Source organism: Anser anser, assembly GCF_964211835.1.
Source record: "Anser anser genome assembly, chromosome: 8".
Lineage (NCBI taxonomy): Eukaryota > Metazoa > Chordata > Aves > Anseriformes > Anatidae > Anser > Anser anser.
Genome location: NC_139728.1, coordinates 8,028,104 through 8,054,846, shown reverse-complemented (window position 1 = coordinate 8,054,846; position 26,743 = coordinate 8,028,104). Strand labels below are relative to the sequence as shown.

Below are 26,743 nucleotides of genomic sequence, written 5' to 3'. Positions count from 1 at the left end.
GGGCACTGGGGGCGGCCCCATCCGGGGCCCGGGGATGCTGTCAGGGCGCCGCCGGGCGGAGCTGCTGGAGGCGGCCGGGGGAGACGGGGAGCGTCCGGCGGCCGCTGCGGGAGCTGCTGCCCCGCCTGCCCGAGCTGCCAGCGCTGTCGGGCCCGCCGGGAGCCGGAGCTGCGCCGCTGCCGGGCGTCGGGGGCTGCCCTGGGCCGGGCGGGCCCTGACCTGCGGCCTCGGAGGCAAGTGGGGGGCTGAGGGGCGGGGGCTGAGGGGGTCTCGGGGGGGCTGAGGGGGTCGGGGGGAACTGAGTGGGGCTGCGGGAGGGCTGAGGGGGTTATTGGGGGGATCAGGGGGTTGGGGGGCTGTGGGGTCGGTGCGGGCCGGTTGCCGTCCAGGTGCCTGCTCGGAGCCGCCGGTTTCCCGAAGCACGGGGCTGGCCTGGCAGGCGCAGCCCTCAGCTCCGAGCCGTTCGCCACCCTCGGTTTAGGGCTGGTTTCAGCCTAGCGAGCGCAGAGTGGGCGAGCGCGGTTTCTCACAGGACAAAGCGCATATGGTTTGGAAGAATTTGAGGGCGATTTGAAGTATTGTCTTTAAACTTTCAGTGCAATTTTTTTTCCCCACAAACATCCAGCTTAGTCAAAGTCTAACTCCGTACGCTTTCACTGTAGAGTTTGTTTCATCGCTGCTAACCTAGCAGTTTAAATTTAAGAACTTAAAAGACCGTGCTTCTGTTAAAGCTTTGTGCTTTAAGTCTATTTTTTTCATATGTACCTGAAACTTGTGCTGTAAGGCATCTCTAGAAAACCAGGAGTGATTTGGAGTAGTCACAGAAAAGGTAACCGGGGCTAGCTTGCAGAACTCAACTGTGTTGTGGTCCAGTAACACATGGGTATTGACTTGTCAGTCAAGTCTTAACCATTGGATAGGCTGTTTAGTGCCAGGCAAACCCATATTTTACTTACAGATTTATTTATATTATGTTTAGAATATATAAAAAGTCCTTCCCTGTGGAAAACAGTCTGGTAGATTATAGTTTACATTTGATAAAATTCATCTACATGGAGAAGCTATGCTTACAAATGTCTAAAAAAGCAAATATAAAATGGATTAATTACTGCTTTACTAAAAAACCACAATAATTTAACTTCAACATTTTAGTTTGAATCGTTGATATCCAGCTATGATCTTTTTCCTGTTAGTGGGAACTGGACATTGTCAAGCCGGACAGGTTCACATCATTATTCTTTCATTAATAATTTAATTTGTTGTAAAGTGTCTAGTCTGCAACTTTTAAGGCTTTTCACATTGCTGTTTGCATTCAAACAACTCAGAAGTTGGAGATGGTTATGGAAGCAGAATATCCCTGCTGAATCGTCCATGAGTACTCAAAAATCAAGTTCACTGTTGCAGCTCAGTAGATGAAGAGTAGGGTTTTGGCTGGGCAGACATTCGCTGTGTGCATACATTTATCCAGCTGTGAGAGTGAAAGCTGTGTGCATTTACAGGTGTTAGAGGAGGGAAATAACCTTGAAGTCTGGGCAGAGGAGAGAGACTAGTTAGCGAGATGGAATAGCTTTGGGAACTTGTAAGGCTGAAATATAAAACAGAATCTAGAAGTGGCCAACACGATTTAAGTCGTTCAACGCCGAATAAGGGTGTTAAGGAATTTATAATTTGTATTAGGACCCAGCACATGCTGTTGATTTGAACCTCTCTCAGTCTGTGAGGCAGCAATGAACCATTTGAGAAAGGTCTCTTTTATATCCTAGATACAGGTACATGCTAATTGGAAAGCATTAATAATTTTATTATTTGGCTGCTATTCATTTAGAAAATTAGAAAAGGTTTCAGAAGACTTGTTGTAAGTGTTATTATTGGGAGAAACATTGCAGGTAATTCATTTCATTATTAAATACTATGTGCCATCTAGGAAGACGACTTAGAGGGCTGAATGAAAATGAAGGTGGAAATCGTAAGAGTGTAAAACAGTATCTGTTTTTATAGCTCTATGAATATTCCTAAGAAAGCCAGTCAAAGAGCTAAGCAGCAGAAAAACTAGAAGTGTGTATCAGTAACTGTCTTTTTAGAATATGGATGTCTGTGTCAGAAGTCAATAGGTGCTACAGTATACCTACCTCTTTTCAGTGCTGTGGGTCCATACAAAAGCCTATCAATTTGAGTAAATGTAAAAATTGTCCATTAGTAACATAAATTAATGATATTTGTTACATAATTTAACAGAGAAGTGCAGCAGGATAATTTTCTTACTTACTGGTTAGCTCTAAACTTGTTTAGTACAATAAAATTTTAACGTGACATAGCACGTTCCCACTTAAAGGAGTTTTGCTTTTCAGGACGATATCTTTGATGGAAATACTAATCTTGCATTATAATACTTTATAAACAGCAACGACAACAAAATTTCAGATCAGATAACTATTAACTGTAATTTTAGAAATGTTAAAATTCTTTCATTTAGGTTTTGTTCCCGTTCTCAGGGTGGTGATGGTAAGGATAGCTAATGTGTGATGGTGACTAGAAGACTAAGCATGTGAGGGCATTTTAATTGGGTGTAGTCCAAGTGAGACAGCGAGTGGACGTATCGGATGGAACCCATGCAAATGGAAAAATATAGGGAAAAATACTAAAATATTAAAAGAAATGCATGTATTTCTTAATATAATCTGCAGGGACATGCATAATAATCAGTGAGATCATAAACATTTTGATTGACTGAAGGCATGGCCCTTCCAGTTCAGTTTAAGTCTTGGTAATCCATAGGTGGGTTTTGTTACAGTGTAGTAATGTTTGTTATGGCACAGATAGGAAAGACACAACAAGCAATTATTCTGTACATTTCATATATATGGAGATCCAGCTACTCATGCATGGTCCTTTCTGCATTCCGTTCTTACTTATACTTCAACATAATGGTGTTTTTCAATCTTTTTTCACACACTCAGGTTTTTTTTTTTTTGGTTGGTTGGCTTTTTTCCAACGGATTTCTGATTTCTGGATTTTTGTTTGGATTTTGTATGTTTATTATGAAACATTACCTACTGCGTAATGAAACCAACTAATTGAAATGTACTGAAAAAAAAGTGTTCAAGACATTAAAACAAACTGATATGGTACTCATGCATTGCAAATACCACTCTTGTTATTTTCAGTGTATTTACATCCTTCAGATGTCAGTGAAAAAGTCGGATGAACTATGATGTATTTAAATGGGTTTGGCAGGAAACATGGTTGGAATATTTAAGTAATAAGAAAAGCAGCTGAGCTTTGATGCTCTGAATAATATAGGTAAAGATGTTTTTTAGTTAATTTTAACTGAAACTTGCTTTTTAAAATCAGGTACCAGCATTTGGCTTTTTTTTTCCTTCATAATTTTAGAAGCATGTAGAATATAATGGGACCACTGATGATTGTTCATGTTGTTTGTTTGTTTTTATTTATTTTATTTTTTTTTAAATTCTGGATGCAGACAGCACACCATTGCAGGTGGGCAAGAATGGAGGAAGGTAGTCTCTAGTCTCTTGCAGAGAAAGGAAAATTCTGTGTCAAAGAGAAAGTACGGAAGTTGTTTGTAAATAAGTATGTTACTCCGCTACACTGGGGAAGAAGTCTTTGTCTGCATTAGTGACATTTATTTGCGCTAACTTATCGTGGTCAACGAAGCCATGGTGTTCATCTTCAGTATCCGAAAAAGCACGTCAGAGCAAGATATGTACAATAATTAAAAATTGCCAAGTGGATTTCTTTGAAATGTCATTTGTATGTGCATATTTTAAGATCTATATAGAGTTTGATGGATTGGCTTACTGGTACTGTGTGTTTGTGTGTGTGTGTCAGTTGGTACCTCTCTAGGCTGTTCAGTGCCTCTTTACTGAGGAAACTGAATTCGTTGTTGTCATGTTAATGTTTTGGGGCTAGTGATGATAGTGGGGGTTGGAATTAGATGGTCTTTAGTGTCCCTTCCCCCCTAAACATTCTATGATGATGGATTTTCTTTTCTTCCCATAACCCTGCTGATTTTGAGTCACCAGCATTTATTTCAGCTTGCATATTATGGGTTGAATAGTATAACGCTAAATGTTGTTTGAGCAAGAACAGTGTTGTTGCCTACAATTACTACTGCAGAACTCTTTTGCAGCTCAAGGGTTTATAAATACAAAGACCTGAAAGGCTCAGACTCTGGATTTTCGTGGTGTTTCCTTGCTTTTTAGCTTAAAATGTAAAGCAGTATAAGATTTGCTAATAAGTCCGTGTCTTGGATCTCATTTGAAACAGCCGACTGAGCCTGTAATAAAGATATTTTTTTCTTGAGCTACTGCCAGTTGCTAAAAAGCGGTTGTGAAAGCATTGCTGAAGCCCACCATATTTAAACTCTCACGAAGTCTTCTGACTACCTAATTTTGCAGTATTTTACTTCTTTATTTTACTGTCACGTTTCTTCGGTTCGTCAGTATGACCAGTCCTTCTGCAAAATAGAGTGGGACAAGATCTGAGTTTTGACCAAATTCTAGTATACAATCTAAAACCCTACCAAGGAAAGTAGTGGCAAATGGAAATGGTGCAAGCCATGTTTTCTGTATGCCACTGATTGGGGTAAGGTAGCTTCTAGCTTGGTTTTAAGGAAATGAATTTATCACCATTATAACTCAGTTTCTTTTTTTTCTTTTTTCTTTTTTTCTGTAGCTGGTATTTGTTATTGCACACTGAGAGCAGACTCTTAATAGGTTTATGAAGGAAAAATTACAAGTGTATGAATATGATACATACACTTAGATAAGAAGCAATAAAAGGATATAGTCATCAAGTTCTCACAGGACTTTTAAATAAGCTTTTTATTATTCTTTCAACAGACGTTTGGAAGCGTAAACAATGGAGGACGAGGCAAACCAAGTGCAATCCCTGAATGAAAAGCAGGTGCCGAACTCCGAAAGCGGTTATGTGTGGCATGTCACCGATATGAATCGACTGCATCGTTTCTTGTGTTTTGGTTCAGAAGGTGGTACTTACTGCATCAAGGAGCAGAAGCTGTGCTTTGAAAATGCAGAAGCTTTAACGAGGCTAATTGAAGAGGGTAGAGGTTGTGAAGTTGTTCAAGAGATAAAGACATTCAGTCAAGAAGGCAGAACAGCAAAACAGGAGCCCCTACTTTTTGCTCTTGCAGTCTGTTCCCAGTGTTCTGATGCAAAAACAAAACAAGCAGCGTTTAAAGCTGTTCCTGAGGTGTGTTGCATACCAACTCATCTCTTTACTTTCATCCAATTTAAAAAAGATCTGAAGGAGGGCATGAAATGTGGCATGTGGGGCCGTGCACTGAGGAAAGCTGTTGCAGATTGGTACAATGGAAAGAATGGCATGGCTGTTGCTTTAGCAGTTACAAAATATAAGCAAAGAAGTGGTTGGTCTCATAAAGATCTTCTGAGATTGTCCCACCTAAAACCTGCCAGTGAAGGTAATATGCTTTTTATTTACCTAGAAATACTATGTTTTAAGCCTCTTATATTTACTGTGGAACTATTTTGGAAGCACTGGTACCAGTTTGGAATGATGACATATTGGTGATCATATCCTGGAACTGAGTGATCACATCAGAAATATAACTGTTTATCTTTAGAGGTAAACAGGGTTTATTTCTTGTTTTTCTCTCTGTATGGCAAGAAAAGGTAAAATAATACAATTCCCTCAATTTGTTGCTATCTAGCTTACAAATGATGAAATAACCTTTTTTCATCATTTGGGAAGATCTGTTGGTTTGGAATGAATTAGGATCCTGGCTTGCAAGGAGAATAAAACAGCTGCTCTAACTTGTATGGGGATGAACTGTTTTAGCTGGTCAGCAGGTCTGGGAAATTCCATTTATGGTGGTGGTTTTTGTTTTTAACAAAAAAACGCGCTAACTTTTTTGCTTGCCAGAATGATAAATGACAATATAAAGAAGGTAATCCTGCTTGGAAAATATTTTTCTATAGGAATTGCTATAGTCACTAAATACATTACCAAAGGGTGGAAAGATGTCCAAGAAGCGTATAAAGACAAAGCAGTTTCTGCTGAGACTGAAAAACTTTTAAAGTATCTGGAGGCTGTGGACAGGGTGAAACATACAAAAGATGAATTGGAAGTTACTCATTTAATAGAGGAATATGGTCTGGTTAGAGAACATCTACTGACAAACCATCTGAAATCTAAAGAGGTAGGTAAAATTCAGGAGCTTTGTATTCTCTTTAGAGTTAACACTTTTTAGAGTATTAAGTCTTGATTTCCATTCAAAAAGCCCTTATGGTTTATTTTTTTCAAGTTTATTTACACAAGTGGCTAGTTTAATAAATGTCTCTTACATGTATTTTATAACTTGAACGTTTATTTCAAAATACAGTTATTTAATGTGCAGGTGTCAGTTTTTGTACTTGGGAATCTCATCTTTTTTCCTTCTGTTTCTTTGATCATAGGTTTGGAAGGCATTGCTGAAGGACATGCCCATTTCTGTATTATTGAGAAATTTAGGAAAGATGACAGCAAATTCAGTTCTTGAACCAAGAGGCTCAGAAGTGGGAATAATATGCGAAAGACTAAGAAATGAGAAATTACTAAAAAAGGTAAGACATTTTTCACAATCATCTGACTGACTTTTAACCCCTTCTAACCTGTATTTCTTTAGGCAACCTCTTTACAGAATAAAAGAGATTCTTTTTAAGAAATGTGTAGCTTATTCTTAAAAAACACCCAAACAACAACAGAAAACCCACACAACAATAGTGGAATTACCTTCACCTTGATAATAAAACTTTAATAATTTCTCATTTGATTTTCTTTGCCCCTATTTCCAAAACTTTTTTACAAATGAAGTGTAATGACAGCTAGGATCTTTTCTTAAATTAAGGTCGAGGCAAGGTTTGCTTGTTGGGTTCATCCATTGCTCCAGAGTGTTGTAATTTAGAATCAGCAACACAATCCTAAAAAGTGAGTGGAAGCCACTCTTACAGGATCCTAGGAAGTGAATGAAGAAACTAGCACAGCAGCTGAGAGAAAAAGTGACAGAACAAGGAGACTTTCTCCTTTCAGAGTGCTTTACTTTTTCAGAGGTAATGCAATAAAAGGAAAAAGAGGGTTCCAATGGAATTCGTTGGAAGATTCGAGAAAGGGAATGAGGTTCATCGTTACCTGTAACTGACAACTATCAGTTCATGCTACAGCTTTAAAAAAGACTGCACAAACCCTTTGAACAAATTGAAGTAAACAGATCTTGCAGTAGGATCTTCTTTTTAGTTTGTGTTGCTTTTTTTTTTTTTTTAAGTGAGTTAACTTCTGAAAATTTACTGTTGATTTATTTTGTCTGTAGGGTAGAGTACATCCATTCCATATATTGGTTGCATTAGAAACCTATAAAGCTGGACATGGAAGCAGAGGGAAGCTTTGGTGGCGTCCTGATGAAGACATTTTAGAAGCTTTAGATGCTTCGTTCTACAAAACTTTCAAGGTAATAAAGTTCTTCAGTTCACTAAGCTTTTTGAGAAGTCTCTTTTTTTTTTTTTGAAAGCTGATAAAATAATACAGAAAAATTTGTTGGGTGGATAATACTTTTAGAACTTCATAATAAAAATCTTAGTAATAGCTATTTTATTAAACAGAGGACAAAAAAAACCAGCTTTCATATATTCAACTTTTGGCAATGTTATTGTCCCAATGTTGCCCGAAAAAGAATTAAAAAAAAAAAACGCACACTTCTATGGTTGAAAGTAGAAGAAGGAAGAAGTTAATATATTATGTAGATGTTTTCTTACTTTTTTTTTTTCTTTTAGACAATTGAACCAACAGGGAAACGTTTCTTACTTGCAGTCGATGTCAGTGCATCAATGACACAAAAAGTGTTGGGCAGTGTGCTGAATGCTAGCACGGTTGCAGCGGTGATGTGCATGGTGAGGCATTAAACTTCTTTTATTTGTAGCTATTTGCAGCTTGAGCTTTCCTTTTGATACAAAGGTACTCTAAAGCTGGTTAGAAACCAGAAGGAAGTTGATATATATATGTATAATTTTTTTATTATTATTTTTGTTACCGAAGGTGTGGCTTTATGCTTTACTGGTAGGCCAGATGCTTAAAGCAGCCAGATTCAGAAAAGTCACTTTGATTAAAACTGGAAACCAGCTTCTTTAAAGTGGTCGAGGCTGCTTTTTCACTTATTGAAACTGAAAATACATTGAAAAAAAACCACACACACACACAAAAAAACAAACCAAAAAAACAGAAGCATTAATAATTTAATACAGATTGGATTGAGAAATTTTGGGTTAATTCTTCTGTGCATTTGAGCTATTGACACTGACTTTGTATCACAATGGCTTTCACCTCAATTTGATATTCTAAAGCTTCTTGTGCGTTTATATTAGAGTAGAACTTGTTTGCATTGAAAAATGTTTAGTGTTTTATGTCAAAGGGGAGAGAAGAAATAGGGAAGTATTTTTAGTTACAGTAATTAGAACATTTTTTTTTAGCTCTGATTTTGCACTGTCTATTCACAGTAGTATTACAAAGTATTTAAAGTATAGAGTGAAGCTTTAGCGTATATAATGAGCCACTCTGACTTACATACAAAAGGTTATGATGCGTGTTCAGCAGGGAATGTCTTGGTTCAGTCAGGAAAAGTTCTAAATAACATTTTTATTTTTTGTCTTCTTCTTTCTCAGGTTGTAGCACGTACTGAGAAGGATTCCCACATCGTTGCCTTTTCACATGAAATTGTCCCTTGCCCTGTGACAGCTGATATGACGTTACCTCAAGTTTTAGTGAAAATGTATGAAGTATGTAAAAGTAATTGAAAAAAATGCATTCCCTTTTTTTTTTTTATTTTATTATTTCTTGTGCTGTGGTTAGTCCATATCTGTATAGTAGAATGCTGTGTATTTTTTTTTCTCCCTTTTATTTAAGGGAGGTCCAGCAAATGTTATTATTTCAACTGCCTGAATATTAAATAAAGCAATTTAGAATGGCATTGCTAGATCACAATGGCTTAATTTGAAAACAATAACTTCAGTTATGTCATTATTTTATTTATTTAAGTGAAATGAATGAGTGAACTGTTTTGTTGTTTAACAAAGACGATTCTGTATGTGATATACCATGAGGCTTACATAAAAAGTAATTTTTCCATGAGTTACTAATTTCTGTAGTAATGTGTTCCATGTGTGTATATATATATTTTATATATATATATTTATATAGATTTTTTTTTCCTTTTAAGATTCCAATGGGTACGACTGATTGTTCCCTTCCAATGATATGGGCTCAGAAAACGCAGACAGCTGCTGATGTCTTCATTGTATTTACTGATAATGAGACATTTGCTGGAAATACTCATCCTGCAACAGCTCTTAGAGAGTACAGGGAGGTAAATATGCTTCTGAGTGCTTGCAATTGATGAATGCAGTACAGAATAAATACTAGTTCTCTACATGTTTTACAGATTAAACAAGTTGTCACTGTCTGCAGTAAATAATAATCTCTATATCGTTAAAAACAAATTCTATGCGTAGGCTGAATTAGTGGAAGTAATTGCTCGTACTCAAAACCATTGAATTGCAAAAAGGATTTGTAATTAACCTACTTTGCTAGCTGTACTTGTAATATCAGTGAAAATTTGTTTGGCATTGAGAGAGTGTATGAATTTCTGCATTCTATAATTCTATAATTGATGCTGAATTCTATAATTGATGAAATAAGTTTTTTACAGGAAGCTCTTAAATAATGGTACTGTGCTCCCAGAATTAAATTAAACTTTGATCTCTGCATTAGATCTCACAAACATGAAACAAAGTAATGAAGACAAGTCTGTAGGGAAACCCTCAAGAGGATAAGGTGATAGTACAATGTGAAGAAAGCCCTATATGTTTTAAAGTGGCTATGTATGCATTTTTGAAACAGAACTAAGAAAAACACTTCCTACGAGCATGTTGCTATTGAAAATTATTTGAACAGCAAACAATCTTTTAGGCTTAAAGGGAACTATTTCTAAATTAATATATTTTAAACTGCAAAGACAAGTACGTATGGGCAGTGATCTTCATACCATGTCCGTCCATTTGAAATTAATACCAGAATCTTTAACTTGCCTAGTGAAACCTTGCCACAGAGTTATTTAGTTGAGAGTAGCTCCCACTCCTAAATTTTTGCTTTTAACAAAGCATTCCCATACTCTGGCCTTAATATCACTTGCTTTGTTTCAACTTACACATTACTGACATGTAAATCAGCTCATTTAGCTGAGTTGTCCAGGTCACAGCTGCTTTATTTGTTCAACCAACACTTGGACTCCTTGCCTGAGACAAAAACACGCTCCTTGATTCATATTAGATGATTTGATTATTATTATTGAAAGTTTTCTCTCAGAATGATCTTCAGAATAGCAAATGCAGTGTTTACATTTGAAGTCTATAAATCTTAATATTGCAGGGAAGTTTTGCCAATAGCATTCGTTGTAGTTTATTTGTATTTGTTTAAATATAACTGTTGTTTTTACTGCAACTTAAGTACGGTGTTAACAGGCAGTCTGCAATTCTTGTTACGGCATACCTAGGTTCTATCAGTATGCCTCTTCAGACAGTGGTTTATGTACGCTAGATAGCAAGATTTGGCCGCTGTCTGTCATGTTTCATTTACTGTATATCTGTGTATTTCTGAAAATATTTTTTGTTCTTCCTCTAGAAAATGGGTATTCCTGCTAAATTGATCGTATGTGGAATGACGTCAAATGGCTTTACGATTGCCGATCCAGATGACCGAGGCATGTTGGATATATGTGGCTTTGATACAGGAGCTTTGGATGTTATTCAGAACTTCATTTTGGATTTGATTTAGCATTCTAGGCATCTGCTCTTTCCAATGGGTCCATTGCTGGCAACAGACTTTTCACCTTGGGAACTCCCAGCCAAATATACTTTATTAGAATATGGCACATTATATACATATCAGAGCGTAACCGTTTTGCGAAGGGAAAACAAGAAAAGCAGATGAGATACCGCTTTTCGCTTTTCTCCTATTGCACACAATTTAAAATAACAATGGGAAGTTTGTTAAACGTAGCTACAGGGTTACACAACATGTAATTTAATTTCATTTATAATAGATTATAAATACTGAGATTTCTTTTTTCCCCTGTTGCTGTGGAATGCTTGTTTGCAAGAGTGAATTGATGAATTATTCCTAGGATGGGCAGGACAGAAAAGTGGTTTTAGCTTTTTAATAATGTTAGTTTAACAACTAACATTAGTTTAGAGGGATCTTTCTTTAGGCTTTTTTTTAACAAATAACTAAGGTTCAACAGTTTCCATAATTATACTTTAGATCTACAAAAGAAGTATTTTCTGGGATTTTTTCATGTGAGACCATGTAACTGTGATGCAGTATAAAAGTTACCCAGTAAGATTTTATACTGACAAAACTGAAAGTGGAAGAGCTCATGCTTCTATTTAGATTATATGGATTTTTGAGGATAAAGTAATTGTTTCTAGAGAGAGGGGTAGTTTCTGTACAATGCAGTTTCAAAAGCACTATTTTAGATTTCATGTGCTTTCTTGAACGTTCAACAAACTTTTTAGTAGTGAAAGGTCTTGGAAATGGCTGGGAAGCCACATTCACTACATGTTATAACTTAGGTAGCATCAGCCCACTTTCAGTGAGGAAGATCAGCAAGTGCATGCGTCTTAGCCTACTCTTGAAAGCTGAGTAGCAACAACCAGAAACAAAGAGCTACGTTTTCTTCAAAGGAATGTATTGGATGATACAAAAATCTTCCTAATGAGAATACTTCATTTAAAAAAAAATCTTTTTGTAGATTAACATTATTTCTGATTTCTTAAATTAATTCAATCTAACATTTTTCCAAACTACCTCCAGTTTATAGTGACCAATTCTTAAAAACTTTTATGAAGTGTACAGTTGCCTCGTTCTCAAAATCTTGTTTAGGAAGTGATTGAAACTGGATTTTTATTTTTTTTTTAGTCTGATAGTAAGAGTGTGAGTAAATACAGAGAAAGCTAGTGAATATCTTACCACTTTGGAACAGGAACCAATAGCAATTCATGTGTATGTGTATTTAAATCTGTGTGTGTGTGTATTTAGTTATGTGTGTATAGGGGGGAAGTTAAAAGATCTCTTTTCGCAGATCAGTCTTAAAAGATGAGAGCTTTTTTCAGTGATGCTTTTACAGCTTCCCCAAGATGTATATGTCAGCCTCTTTTATGCTAATTCTGGCTGTTTTAAACAGTGAATTTGGTGTTAATTTGAAAATAATTATGGTTTATAAAGATTACCCGATTGTGGTAAATGACATGTAAGACCATATTTTTCTGCCTAAAAGACAAGCTTTTAAATGTAAAATTCAAGTTCATATTATACTTTTGATACTTGTAACACTTTTCATTACGCCTCCTACATATTGACTCTAAGTTCAAAGTTTGCATTCTGTAGGATGGTTATCTATTTTGGTGCTATCTAAAATGTGAGATTACATGTTACTGAAGGTATTCTGCTACACACTTCTACACTACCTAAATGAATAAATCAGTACGGTGAAGGAAGCCTTTTCTGACATTGATGTACAGAAACAACTCTAGAGTTGTTTTAAATCTGTGGCTTAAAGAGCTGATGGTAAGAATGTTAGTTTTCAGTGGACATGAATGTAGTTACTTCTGAATTATCCCTACTGTTACAATACAGCTCTGATAGAATGCTTGAACACAGGACTACCACCAGCTTGGCAGGTGACATCCAGAAAAAAACAAGCGTTCCTGCAAAAACTGATAAAATAGCACTTTGAGTTTGAAAATTAGCCATTTCCTTTGAAAAACTTCTTACCAAGTGTAGTCTCCTTGCGAAATGAACACAATGAATATGGGGCGTAAATGCACTTGCTCACTACATGTAAATTATTTAAAGTAAATGCACTGATGTTTTGGAGTTGGTTTTGGTAGTAATGTGTTTTAAATGAGGCAATAGTCAAACACTTGATTAGATGTTTCCTATTAAGCTAGCGATGTTGAAAATAACTGACATAAGTATCTTTTGCAGGTACTTTTTCTTTTTTGAAGTAGTATTTGTGAAGTAATAGGAAATATTTTGGACTAAATATGAAATGAGAAACTTAAACTGGTATTTCAAGTAACTTTTTGCAGTTAATTGCATAAATTTACTGCAAATAAAATATTAGACTAGTTATTAACAGATTGATTGAACAGTTATTGTAGCGTTGCATCCTTGAAAGCAGTCCGGTTTAAAATACAATTCCTTGAACTACAGTAAAAGTGAAGGTGAATTTTTCAGTAGAACTTAGAGAAAATGTTGACACTAGATAGCTATGTGCTATGTTAAAGATAGTCACCAATACTGGAGTACATAATTTGCCCCTAAATATTTACCATATGTCTGTACCAAAAAAATCTTGTTAGATTATTGTAGATGGTTGGTTAGCCAGTGTAAAGCTAGCACTGTTGAGATGATCTTGTCACCTGCTCCTCCTTTACAGTTTCCACGGAGAGGGGAAACTGAAGTAAATGCTGACAGATGAAACTTGGCAGTATGTTGGCCCTTGTTCCTCCTATTTTCTGTCTGGGGTTGGTTATTATCATACAGTAAGGGGCAGAGAAGACTGCTGTGTTTTCCTTTTCCATAGACTGATCTTTATTATCTGTCCACATGCTGAATTTTAGGGGAACTGTCTGACTTGTTTGCCGTAACAAATTTCTCCTGATTTTAGTCTTTAGTTATTAAACAAATAATTTCCAAAACAATACCTGGACATATGAAGAGGCAACAATTACTGTACTTTTTTAAAGGAAAAAAAGAAAAGCTAAGACACAGTTGCTCAGCTGAAGTGTTAGTTCAGTATACAATAAATAAACCCTTTCACTAAAGAGTAGACCTGACTTTTTCAAGTTAAATGTTTGCATTGGAGGAACACTGACTAACAAAACAAAAATGGGGCTATAATTGTGCACTACAGTTTAGCAGTAAAAATAGAACAGGAAAGATTTTAAAGATAGTGAAGTTTATTCAGAATGTTTAAAAAAAAGGCAAAAAAACAATAAAAATCTAAATGCAGAGTGCAGGTGTAGACTAGGTGAATGCAGGTTTCTTATTTGTCAGAATTAACAGGCTTTCAGTTTGACTGACATTTCACTGTGAGCCCCTAATAATTCTTAAGTGTTAGATTATTGTCTAAGACTGTAATGTTCAGGCACTTTAGCATAAAGAAAGAAGAAAAGGATGTAATGGTTGGAAGCACAGCAGAGGTAGAACATTCTTCTATAAAGAAGGGCTGTAACCAGTGGACATCAGAGGTCATGTTTCCTTATAGCAGTGATACAGACAAGCATGTGGGCATGTGATGCTCAAGAATTCTTTAAAATTATGCATCGGTATTGTGTGATGAATAAAGACAGTAATAATTTTGCCAAGAATTAGACTTTTGTGCCAGGATTTTTAGACCTATAGGAAGGAAAGGGAGAGTTTGGGATGCTTGTAGAACTTACTTAATTACTGGTAGAACTGGGGGCTTAATCCACAGTTGTGTGTTTAATAAAGAGAAGTCTAAAAGTAGGTCAAGGTCTGAAGTTAGCAGTGCCAGTCTAACTGCCCAGTACGTAACGGCCACTAATAACTGGCCATAAAGTACCTTGCTGCTTTAAACCACTGTTAAACCTGTTTGTTAAACATAAATCGTTGTGGGGACAGGACATTTGTTCTTTGTTGTTGTTGTTGCTTTTTAATTGGGGGCCATTAATACCCATTTATGGGTATTGCTTTCAAAGGCTATTTAACGAAGTGTATGTTCTTGGCTTAAAAAGTACACCAGCAGTTGTGGAAATGTATTTTAATAATGACTCTGTCTGTAAAAACACTAGGAAAATATTTTTCTCCATTGCAAAATGCTGTGCTGCTTAATCACGTAGCCACCATACCAAAAGCATTAGTATTGGTTCCGTTTGTTGATTCTTCTATTACCCATTTTTTTCTCTGCTCTTCCTTTTCTCTGTTAATGTTGGCTTTTTTCTCCTTTTCCATCACCTCGTGAACCTAGACCTATACTTAAATCTCTTCTCACAAGCTCTCGTCCTTTCCTTTTTTGCTACTGTTCTAATTCTGCCTTTTTGCTGTCATCAAGCATGTTAGCTTAGCTAAGCAACTTACGCCAGAACTGATGTCATAGTATTTATCTTAACTTAAAAAAGGACAACTTTTTCACTTTCTTTGATTATATAAATATCTAGTAAGATATTTAATTTGCTGTATCTATAAGATTTTGGTTAAAAAAAAAAGAAGTTGCATAAATTACAAAAGCGTATCTTTGTTTCTTTAAAAAATCCAACATCTGCCTGTGAAACTAAATGGCTTACTTTTATAAAACAACTATTTAAAATTGGCTTTTCAAATGTAAAGCTTCTTTCTCGAGTTTGTTGGGTAGGTCAGAGCTTTTCATTCTGCCTTATGTTATCAAGTTGTAATGAGCAGAATTAAGGAAACATTTAAATGAATCTTCTGGATGAGTGGGCAGTTTCTTAGCAATATTGAAAATATTTGAAGAATAGAATATAGAAGTAAACCTCAGCAAAAATCACTTGTCTTGCGCTTTTAATCTTCCTTGTTTTTTTAAGCATTTCATCACTTTATTGAGTTTATTTAGCTATTTGCAGTGGCTCACAGTGGACAAATATGCTGTAAGTAAATTGTTCTACGGGTTTTATTGCTGAAATGGTGGAGATTTCATCATACCCTGACAGAGTACAGTGTACAACGTTGCTGAGTAAGACTTAGGAGGAAAAGGTAAAACAGTAGGACTATATTTTGTATGTGCTGCGTAAAATTAGCTAATTGCAGCATAAGGTTTGTGTCTTTTAAGTATGTGTGCTTACATTTGGATTTATGGTTTTGATACTGTAACGTGTGGTTTCTTTAGGTATTTCTGCATTCTGAATTTAAGTTTAAATAAATATATATATTTGCATATATGTGGTACAGTCAGAACTTTCATAAATACTTCATTAACAAATAATGAATGGAAGTAGCTGTTTCCCTAATGTTACCAGCTTTTTAGTTAAGCACAACTATTTACAATAGAACGTCTATTCTGTTACGTTCTCATATAAAAGTGCAGTTCTACTCTTTCAAAATAATTCTGTATACGCAATGAACAGATAAATGCATTCACAGCTCTGTCTGCTTAGTTAAATAACTTGATGTTTGTTTTTAGCTACTCATGCTTCTTAGGAGCATACTATTTGAGCTGGATGAGTGCTTAAGTATAATTTCCATTACAGAATATTTTAACGGACAATTTTTAACATTCACATCCCAAGACAACCATTATTTTAAAATAAACAGCTTTTGTTCTGGAGACAATACTAAGCAAAAAATATGGAACTTTTTATTTTGAATGCCTCTCCCTGCCCTTTTTTGTCCCTAGAGTAGAACCACACTTGAACTGCCGTATCATGTTTAAATAACTTAAACATAACATGGCTTTGTGCCATCCAGTAATGAAGGCACTGTCTTGCTGCTACTTTCTATGAAACAATACAAAATGAATGAGAAAACATTTGGATGGGGAGCCTTAATATAGTTGAAAAGAAATAATAAACTGGCACTTATGAGGCTCTGCAGGCGTACAGTAGGCTTTCTCAGCTGTTGGAGTGGAATATTGCCTTAAGTGCCCTGGGATTTCTGAAATGTAGAACTCAAAGTGGTATTTTAAACTACTGTTTTGGGACTTTTTCTATCAGGGAACAAAATGAAAAGTGAGGTCTTTGAAAAATTCCTTTGCATACTGTTATTTTTACATGATGGATTTACAAGCTTTCAGGTGCAAAATTGTTAATCTTCTAAGAAAACAAAACTGGCCTAAGAATTATACACAGGGAAAAAGAATACTTGGATACCAGCACATGTGCAAACTAAATTGCTTTATTAAATATAAATTTAGGGAGAGATGCACATTTGGCGTTTTAACTTAATGAGTGTGTCCTCGTAAACAAAGACTTAAGGCAATGATGAAACTAGCAAAAGGTAGTGAATTGCAATAATAATATAACAAGGTCAGTGTGTTTAGTTAGCTAATTACATGTTAAAGATGCACAGTGCAGATGACTGTATACTGAACTCTTTTTACAAACTGTTACTTAAATTTATTTCAAAGCTGCACTGCAGTAAGGAAGTTGTCAAATTCAGATGACAGCCTTATAATCACAATTATCCGAGCTGAAGATGGATGTGGTGCTTTGTTTCCTTGTGGAAAGAAAGTTGTTTATGTGCACGCAGTGCCCGCAACAATGGAAATAACAGACGTCTTATTCACAAGGAGTGAATAAAAATAGACTAATGTTTTTATTCTAAACTGTGCATCTTTAGTAGTGTAATTGTCCCTTTTACTGAGGAAAGGGATATAATTTTCTACTCGCATATGATGAACTTTCCTGAAATAACCAAGTCTTGGCATTGGCTGCTCTGGCTTTGGATGTACATTGTACTGAAACTATTGAATTTGGATTTTTTAGACATTTAACTGCAAGTTAATATTGCTAGTAAACTGCATTCTGACTGTAGAACTTAAGTACTAAATAAACTCTATGCATATTAGACTCATTTTACTTGGTCTTAAGTTTCATAATAGCACTGGATTGATGATGATGTAGAGTTTAGTGTCACTGAGCTGCCTGGCTACACCAGGATATTCCAGAATGACAGCGTCTAGACTGATACAGTGCAGAATAAAGATGAAAGCAATTACCTACCACTCTAAAACTGCCAGGATCTCTACTCCCTTTTTCCATAACACTTGAACTTATAATTAAGTACTTACAAGATCAGATGATGAAATACAAGGGAGGTAAACAAAGGTGGATATCCCCTACCATTCATAACTGTCAAGGGAGAACCTCCTACTACCTTAATCTTCCACAAACATATATGACCAAATAATTTAATCAAAGGACAGGGGCTAGGTTTGGGAGACTGTTGTAGTTCAAGCCTCTTCAGAAGATCTTAAGATACTCTCATACAATGAAAGCCTAGTCAGTGTTAAAACAGTGACTGACCCTTTGCAAGACCGCAAAGTTGCAGGTTACATGTGATCCTCTGCTTGAATTGAGAGCAACCGTACGAGAGAATAGTGAAGCTGACCGACTTACCCTACTGCCAGCCTCCTCTATTAAAAGGAATGACCGATACCACAAAGGGCACTCACTGATTGATCCAATACTTGCATAACACATTCCTGTAATTTACATTTAAGTTCTCTTGTAAATAAAATTACAATTTAAGTTGCACAAAAATAGGTGGTTTCAACACTACTTAGAAATACACAAAAGCAGAGCCATTAGGTACTGCTTTTAATAACAGGCAAAAAAAATCAAACTAGTACAAGTAATGAAGTAACAAATGAACAACAGTTAGAAACTTGACATGCAGCAACATCACTATAAACGTGATGCTTTGTACTTTCTTTGATTGCAATTTGACATTTAAAATTTAACAAAGCCATTAAATTGACCATGTATTGTAACTGTGGTAGAATGAGACTAGAAAGTAATCTTAGTTACAGAAAAAAACAAGCTTCTTCAAAAACCTTAACTCTACTACAGTCAGTATTTCATTGAAGCATATTACCACCACTGCAACACCAATAAAATGACATCATTAGAATACACTTGGAGTTCCAAGAGGTACATAACGACTGTGGTAAAGCTGAGGCAAAGAACCAAAGTAATTTGTCAGTTCCATAGAGTCTGTGTCAGAGAAGGATCTGAGATTCAGAAATTCTTGGCTGGAAGCAGTTAACCCCAGCTGATGCAGTGTGTCTTTGCAATCTTTTTAACTTGTCTGAATTTTTACCTGTTTTATATAAAGGCAGAACTAAGCTAGGCTAGATGGTGGTTCAGGATTTTCCTTTCAGTTGACATTGATGAATCAACGGCAGTAGCTTGCCTTCTTCGTGAAGTCTTTGGGTATCTGTAGCACCTCCAACAAAAGTCCCATTAACAAACACTCTTGGGACCTATCAAGAACAAGAAAATTGCATCAGTCACTTGAAAAAAAGAAAAACGTAAGCAAACCCATATGGACTCAAGCACTGTTATGTATGCTTCCACATTCCACTCTTAGCATAGGTGTGGGTGTGTATGTATATAGTGTATACACACACACACAATATTTACTCTCTTAATATGCATATTACTGTTTCAATATTACTGTACAACTCCTGTTTCCATAGTATTTACAGAAATGGAAAACTTTGTTCACTTGCTACTCAGAAGCGGGTTTGAAGTCACTACGGGGGAGATTCATAAATTCGAACAATTGAGTCAAGTGAGGCTATATAATATTAAAGAATGACAAACATGGTAAGTGCTATTGCAATAAATACGTCTATACAAATGAAAACTGACTTTGATACTTAAATCATCTTAGTGGCAGTACAGAGAAGATCATCTCTGAGAGACAGCCAGAAGGTCTCAAGAAAAAGCACAGAACCCTTCTGCAGTACCTTGTTTTTCATTTAGGAGCTTGTATCCCAAGTTTACTCAGCCCAAAAGACTGAAGACCTTGATATGTCCATAACCCACAGAAAACACGTAGTTTAAGTTCTTATTTTTCTTATTACATGCAAGAAAGTATACTCACTGTTCTGCCACCAGTCATCTGTTCAAGAACGTCTTGTATCTGGCTTCCGTTTTCATTCAAGTCCAGTTCTACAGCTGTGTAATTTACATTCATGTGCTCAAAAAGCTTTTTTGCCTTTTTGCAGTAGAAGCACGTAGTTTTAGAGAAAATCACCACACAGTTCTCTGAAATAATCTCCTGTATATTTACGAGAACGTTCAAGTAAGTAAGCCTTGTTTTTAAGTCAGTGTATTTTAACAGTATCCAACAGCCATGAAAACAGAGGGGAAGTTATAAATCTGCTATAATTGTAACAAATGTTTGGTAGCAGTAATTTGACTAACTTTAATCCCCAATACTGATAACAGTCCTAAATTAGACTAGACAGCTGAAGAAAAACATACAAAGGATACAGCCCAGAAAGACCAGGTACCAGCACTGGGGATGAACAACGCTGCCCGTATTACTTAATATTAACATTAATTACAATTAACTGTTAAAAATCGGGTGGGGTAGGCAGAACTTACATAACTTCTTTGTGCAATTCAGACAAGCTGTGAAGCAGCCACGGTTTTTAGAAAAGTTGAAGACGCGAACAGCTGAAGACACAAATAACGTTGTAAGACACAAGCCATTTGTTACCTGGATTCGATTCGCAGCGTCACTGCTAGACAGTCCAACAGAGAGGGGCTGGCTGTTCCCCATCCTAAAGCTAAACAGAAATGCAAGTCAGATAATACAAGCTTACTAAGAAATGACAATTTTCAGCTCACAAATTAAAGTTGTTTTTTTTAAAGGGTCGTAGTGCTGTAAATATTTCGTGTAATTTTCCCGTCACGCTTGGGTGCCCATCAGCTGCAACGCCGGGGGCTGCGTTAGCTCCCACAGCGCGCAGGACGATCAAAATACAGCCTGACTTTACAGACTGCACGGAAAGCGGTTGCTTTCCCCAGACTAACACTTTAGTTTCCTTTTCAACGCCGACGACCGCGGGCTGTAGGGACACCCCCCCGACTCCCCCCTGTCCCCGTCCCGTCCCCACCCACCCCCGGCGCAGCCCGGCCGCCCCCCGCGGCAACATGGCGGCCGGCCGGAAGGGGCGGGGCCCCGCAGTCCTCGCGGCGGTCCGGTGCCGCTCGAGGCCCCCCCTCCACCCCCTCCCCGCCTCCCGGCCGAGCGCGGGGCTGCCCGCGGCGCTGCCTGCTCTGCGCCGGGGGTGGCGCCACGGGGGACGCCTCCGAGCCCCCGGGGAATTGCCAGACGGGGCCGCGGGTTCCCTGGGTGCCCCCTGCCCGCCTGCTGGGGAGGAAAAGTCTGAAAGCTGTGGCCTGGGTCACTGCGCAGCCGTCAGTCCTGTGATGAACAGCACAAGGAAATCGATTAATGTGTAAAACCGGCCCCTGTTCGCCTACGGTGCTCCCTTAAGGGTAACAGGTTGATGTGGATTCAGACACGGTGTGTTTATTTTGCTCCTGTGCTACAAGACTCGAGCAATCCTTCTTGATGTACATGATCTTGGTGAACTTAACTGTGACTTCAAATTGTCAAACCTTCTTTTGATTGTATAGAAAACGTGGCTGTAGTCTGTTACACCACGGCTGTGCTGAAGTAGTTTACAAATGCAGCTGGAACCTGTACCCATGCAGTGTGCTTTCGCTGTACTGAGCTGTAACATGTTTTCCCATTTCAGATAAAGGTTTTCTAGCTTCATCGCCTGGGCTAAAGCTGATAAGCACTTAGGTATCAAATACCATGTGGTAAAAACAATGATTGATATTACTGTGATCCCCAAAGCAAAGTCTGAACTGTTCTGTATACTTCTGTCTAAAACTTTTAACAAAGGCATACTGAAGTAAAAAGGTAAATCAACCACAACTTCATGAAACATAATTACTTTGTATGTTGCTAAAGAAAGTATTCGTAGTCTAGTTAAAAGCTGCTTAGGTGATGCCAAGTAGTTTTTGGATGAGAAGCAGAAACAGGACTGGAACCACGGGAAGAATTTCAAGTTCCATTTCATTTTTTTCATGGGTTGCAGCTCCAGTAAATCTAATTTGAGAAATTACATTCTGTTTATTCATTATGGTTTTGCTTCCTCAGTACATGAATGCTATTCCTAAGTACATAGATAATACTCCATGACAGTTGAAAAATAAATATTGGAGGTGATTGGTATAATTAGTGATGTTACTAGGTCTAGCGTATTTGTGTATTAAACTCTTTTGACAGCAGCTGTGAAATATTAGAAGCAGATTTGTGATACCACTAACATCTCAGACCAGGAAATTATATAAACTGCTGACTGTTTGGCCAGTCTTGGTGTGTGCTACTTATAGGAAGAAAAACGATGCAATTATGCTCTTTGCAGTCTTGAAATGGGTTAAAATTTTCTGCTGATTTTGAAAATTTTCTGCTAATATTGAAAATGTTAAGAACATTCTGAGCATAAGCCTTCAGGAGAGCTTTCCTCCAGGTGTAATATTCCAGCGTTGGTGTTGCCCAGCTGGTAGCAGTGCAGGTGGCTCTGCTGTGCAGCTCATTTCCAGTCCTGTGGTCGAGCAGAAGATGTTAAGTTGGACGGACGAGAAAGCAAAGGTGTGCTCGCAGGGGAAAACATGAACTTGGACTGACAAGAAAGCATGACAAGGCATGCTCGCAGGGGAGGCTTCGTGCGGCTGCTGGGCTGAGCGGTGCCACAGGAGCCCCACGAAGCCCTCCCCTCTGCTCCGTACGGACCCGGTCATGCAGGTGATGAGGAAATGGTAGGTGTGTGAGGAAATACCAGGCGTGGGGCCTCGTCAGTGGTTTTTGCATAGACAATAAATATTTCCGGGATCACTTTATTTTACCGGGGTGTCAACCGCCTGCTCTTGTCAGAACTGAATTCTAATTCCGAATTCAACGTCAGCATTAAATCCTGACAGGAATTCAACGTCAGCATTAAATCCCGACAGGAATTACATTCCGACAAGTGTTTTTAGCGACTGATAGCACAGGGATAACACGGGGATTTCCTCCTTTCCCTCCCACCCCGCTCTGACCGGCTCGCGGGAGGCCCCCGGCGGCGCCCCCTCAGCCCGCTGCGGCCGCCCAGGGGCGGGGCGGGGCGGCGGCGCTCAGGCGTTCTCCGCGGGCAGCCCGGGGCCTGGCGGTTGGCGGCGGGGTCCTCTCGCGGCTGGCGGCGGCGGCGGCGGGGGCCGGCGGCGGCGGGCAGAAGATGGCGGACGTGCTGAGCGTGCTGCGGCAGTACAACACGCAGAAGAAGGAGATCGTGGTGAAGGGCGACGAGGTGATCTTCGGCGAGTTCTCCTGGCCCAAGAATGTCAAGACCAACTATGTCATCTGGGGGTGAGCCTCCGGGGCCGCGGGGGGCTGGGGTTGCCGCGGGGTTTCGGGCGGTGGCGGTTGGGCTGAGCCCCGCCTGACCCCTGGGGAGGCTCCCCGGGGCCACACGGCTCGGTGCGGGCCGTCCCCGGGCTGTGCGGCTCCCTCCCGGGGGCTGCAGGCGGCCGCGGGGGCGAGGCAGCCCCGCGGAGCCTGTCCGGGTTTTTGGGGAGAAATCCCCCGAAATCGGTGCGCGCCGGGGCTCTGGGCGGCTCGGCACCCCCCGCAGCTTGGGCACCGGGTGGGGAGGCGGCGGTGAGCCCCGGGAACAAGGGGCTTCCTCGGCCCTGCCGTAACAGGCAGGTAGAAATCGCCTAAAGTAGCTACAGTCGGTAAAGTACTTTTCTATATTTTTTTAGAAAAGTTCTAGAACGTCAGTTTCTGTACCTGTTGAACTTGGTGGCTTGCTGTGCGTTGTTGGTAGTACGAGGGGCTGCTTTGCTCACCTTTCTTCGGAAAGTGGCAGCTGCAGGCTTGTGACGTCCACGCTGGAAGGGCTTCAGTGAATCCTTGCAACCCAAGAGAAACTAATGCTGCTTGTTAAATGTCAGGTAGTGAGCGCTGCAGGTAGTGATCAAAGAGTGCCGTGTGCTGGGGAGCTTGCGAGAAGACCAGGAGAGCCCACAGATTTCTCCAACAAAATCCTTGTGGCTCACTCTATCTGGGGATTGTTTTTTGATTTTTCATAATTATGATAAGGATATTAGCACTGATGCAATGTCTTCTGGTTTGAGGAAGAAAGGAAGGAAATCTGTCTATGTTAATTCATAGATTTTTTTAAAACTGCTGTAACTTTACATTCAGTTTAAAGCTAGAAATGTGGTATTTCATCGTCTATTTCAAGCTTTCAGAAACCTGCTTGGGATTTAGTTGCACTTCCTGGCTGAGAGGGGGATACTGGTAGGTAGACCAGAGAGGAAGGAAATATTTGCATAAGGAGATAAGTTTTAAAGCTTCTGATAAGTCTTGGTTCTGTTTTGCTGAGTAGCTACATAGACAGTTATGGTGTTTTCCTTGCTACAAGTCGCTTTTCCCAGGTGGAAATAAGTAATGGTTAACTGGACAGACACGTTTCACCCCCATTCTGTAGGGAACAGAGAAACTGATATGCTAGCCTGACTCTTCTACTGCTTAGGAAAACTTGATTTAGGTGTGGAAATTATTAACAAAAGACAAGAAGGTGGCAGCTGGAGAGAAAAACTTTATTGCGTACATTAACACAGCTTTATCTTTATGGTCAGAGAGGGATCGTGGGGGAGCAGAGGATGTGCCGAGCAGAAGCAGTAACCACATAACAGCTGTGTAGTTCTTCATCTCTTGTGATAATGTTACAGATTTTTTTATTTTTTAGTAACCTAGTAAATCTTGGTTCAGACCCAAAAAGATGGCTTCTGAACTTTTGGTAGAATGAGGCTGCTGTTGATTCACTGCATCTCTTGCAAACCACTGTAGAACATTCTGTCTTAAATCCTTAAATTGAAGAACCAGTTCTGCAAGCCGTGCTCAATACCTTTGAGATCACAGTTAGGGAGCTGTCAGTTTTTGTAATTGCTGGGACGTATGAGGAACGTCTTCAACAACTTGTGAGATTCAAAATCTCTTACTTGGGGCACTTGAGGGGGTCCAAACTATGCATGCAGTGAGCTGTTGTTAATAGCTTAATCATTCACCAAGCCAATATGATTTCTGTTTTAGGTGTCCACAGCCTGGTTGCTGTAATTGCATCTCTGTCCGCTGCTGGTCTGGAGAGAGTAATCCAAGTCAGAGTAGCAGCGGTGGCATTCTGTCCCTTCTAGAATTAGTCCCGGTAGACATTTAACACTGTGGATCCTTGAGCAGCAAAGCTGGCAGAAGTCAGCAGCGCTGCCTTCTCTCCATGCTGGCACGAGTGGCTGCCAAACAGTGAATTGGTCTGAGGAAAGGAGCCAGGGTAAGGGTAACCTGGAAACAAAACACAGAAAGTTGTTCTTATGCAGGTTGGTTCCCAGATACAGTCCACAGAGCATAACTCTATGAATACTTCTGAAGGTAGGATGTACTAAGATGAGATGTTTTGTTTGTTTTGACATAATGGTTGGTCCATGGCCCCAGAAGAGTGATTATAGAATCAGTTTCAAAACCCAAGGAAGGAATCAATCTACCAGCACCTCATTTGACTTGTTTACCCATCAGAGGGACTTGTTTGGACAGTTAAGAAGTTTTTAAACAGAGAGCAGCTGGTCGTGGGTATTTTGCTTTGTGTGATACTCCACATGTCCAGTCTTGTATTTTTGAGAATTACTGCTTGCTTCTGTGAATGAGACCCAGGAACTTAGAACCTCTATCGAAATCCATGCTTTCAAACACAAAAAAGGAAGTGGAGCAGTTAGAAAACGAATAAACTTGTGGTGCCCTTGGAGTGTGAATGGATGAACTGGAAATAAATTTCTGGTGCTAAAACCAACCAGGTGAAGCTTTCTCTTTTGCATTATGTAAACATTTTCTTCAGCTTTTAAGCTGGAGTTTAACAAGTATTAAAAGTTGCATCACTTTTTTTGAAGTGCTGGACTTTTCAAGGCCTGGATCATAAGACTGTTTTTCTGAAATAACTGATGTAATTAGTAATACGGGAAAAGAAGATTAATTTCTTTTGCTACTGACATTGTTTGTTAATTGAGTGAAGTAAGCTGCATTCAGACTAGCTTGCTTTTACCTCTTGATTTTGAGCAGGTACTCTGGCAAATCTGAAAGGATCACGAAGTGATGTTGAAATGCCAGTTTAGGCTTAGATTTTCTCCTTGCTGTACAATTGCTCTCCCATCTGACACTCTCCCTTTAACATGCAGTATCTTGTATTGTCCTTGTAATAAAGCATCCTCTTGCAATGATAATGAGCATGGGGATTTCTTGCATGTGTGGCTTAGGTGAAGTACCAGCTGTGCACTGCTGAGCTTTGTCAATGCCTGGGGCTTTGTAATACTGTATTTCCAAATTAATAGATAACCGTTCAGTGTTTGTTTTCTAAATTACACCATTCATTGCTAAATAGTGTAAAGAAACTTGAGTAGATGAGCAGCTGGACTTTTTAATATAATCATTGGATGTGACGCACTTCAAAGAAATAATGACTTACTCTGAAAAGAGAGAATCTACAGTGTTGATTGTAAAATGAAGTGACAACTGCGGCACGGGACACAGGCTTCGCTTCAGAGTCAAGTCTATGTGGAGGAAGCTTTTGTTTCTACTAGTACCCTGAACAAGTTCAGATGCTACCTGATCAAAGATAGCAGTGAAACAATAAAATAGCCAATTCCTTGCTGAGGAGTCCAGTTTTGTTACAGTTGTTCAGCCAACTTTGTTTCTTAGCAGTTGAAAGATACAAAGTCTCTTCCCTTTCCTCGTCCTTGCAACAAAACATAACCCTCCCTTCCACCATGTAAATATGCAGACTAAGTTCTTGGAAGGAAGAGTGATAGAAAGATCCTTTATTCTACCAATTCCCACAGTATTTTGAATAATTTTTCTGCCTATGAAATAAGGTGTGTTTGTTTTCTCAGGCATTGCTAAGAAGGTAATGTGTTAAGCCTTCCTGCTAGTAATGAGTTCAGAACAGGTTATTGGGTGCTTTTGATCGACATATTTTTTGTTTCGCTTAGAAACGGAATTCCAAGAAAGCAGCAGTGGCATTATATCCACACTATAGAGACATCAGACTTACGCAATACCTATT

At 38.8% G+C, this 26,743-nt stretch overlaps 3 protein-coding genes across 4 annotated transcripts in view; 2 read left to right on the top strand and 1 right to left on the bottom strand.

Annotated features, from left to right (window-relative positions):
* The first annotated feature begins 23 nt into the window (after positions 1 to 23).
* On the top strand, positions 24 to 16,000 carry RO60 (Ro60, Y RNA binding protein). 2 transcript variants are annotated; one of them, XR_014587662.1, is made up of 9 exons: positions 24 to 233; positions 4,863 to 5,461; positions 5,979 to 6,199; positions 6,456 to 6,602; positions 7,346 to 7,483; positions 7,806 to 7,922; positions 8,691 to 8,797; positions 9,245 to 9,391; positions 10,705 to 10,842. XR_014587662.1 is itself a non-coding variant. In XM_083847301.1 (9 exons), exons 2-9 carry the CDS (start codon positions 4,882 to 4,884, stop codon positions 10,855 to 10,857), a joined length of 1,617 nt encoding a protein of 538 aa, XP_083703427.1. In that variant the 5' UTR covers positions 25 to 233; positions 4,863 to 4,881; the 3' UTR covers positions 10,858 to 16,000. The 2 variants fall into 2 exon arrangements, 1 of the variants encoding a protein (XP_083703427.1); XM_083847301.1 differs by having other exon boundaries at positions 25 to 233; positions 8,691 to 8,804; positions 10,705 to 16,000.
* Positions 16,001 to 18,365: 2,365 nt separating this feature from the next.
* Positions 18,366 to 20,971, bottom strand: GLRX2 (glutaredoxin 2). Its single transcript, XM_083847315.1, has 4 exons — positions 20,697 to 20,971; positions 20,293 to 20,362; positions 19,672 to 19,848; positions 18,366 to 19,045 (listed from the first exon to the last, which is right to left on the bottom strand). Exons 1-4 carry the CDS (start codon positions 20,729 to 20,731, stop codon positions 18,926 to 18,928), a joined length of 402 nt encoding a protein of 133 aa, XP_083703441.1. The 5' UTR covers positions 20,732 to 20,971; the 3' UTR covers positions 18,366 to 18,925.
* Positions 20,972 to 22,758: 1,787 nt separating this feature from the next.
* CDC73 (cell division cycle 73) overlaps positions 22,759 to 26,743 on the top strand; it is a 95,256-nt gene continuing 91,271 nt past the window's right edge. The window contains exon 1 of the mRNA XM_083847302.1: positions 22,759 to 22,998. Within this exon, the coding sequence (XP_083703428.1) occupies positions 22,868 to 22,998 (131 nt within the window). The 5' untranslated portion in view covers positions 22,759 to 22,867. The remainder of the gene's footprint in view (positions 22,999 to 26,743) is intronic.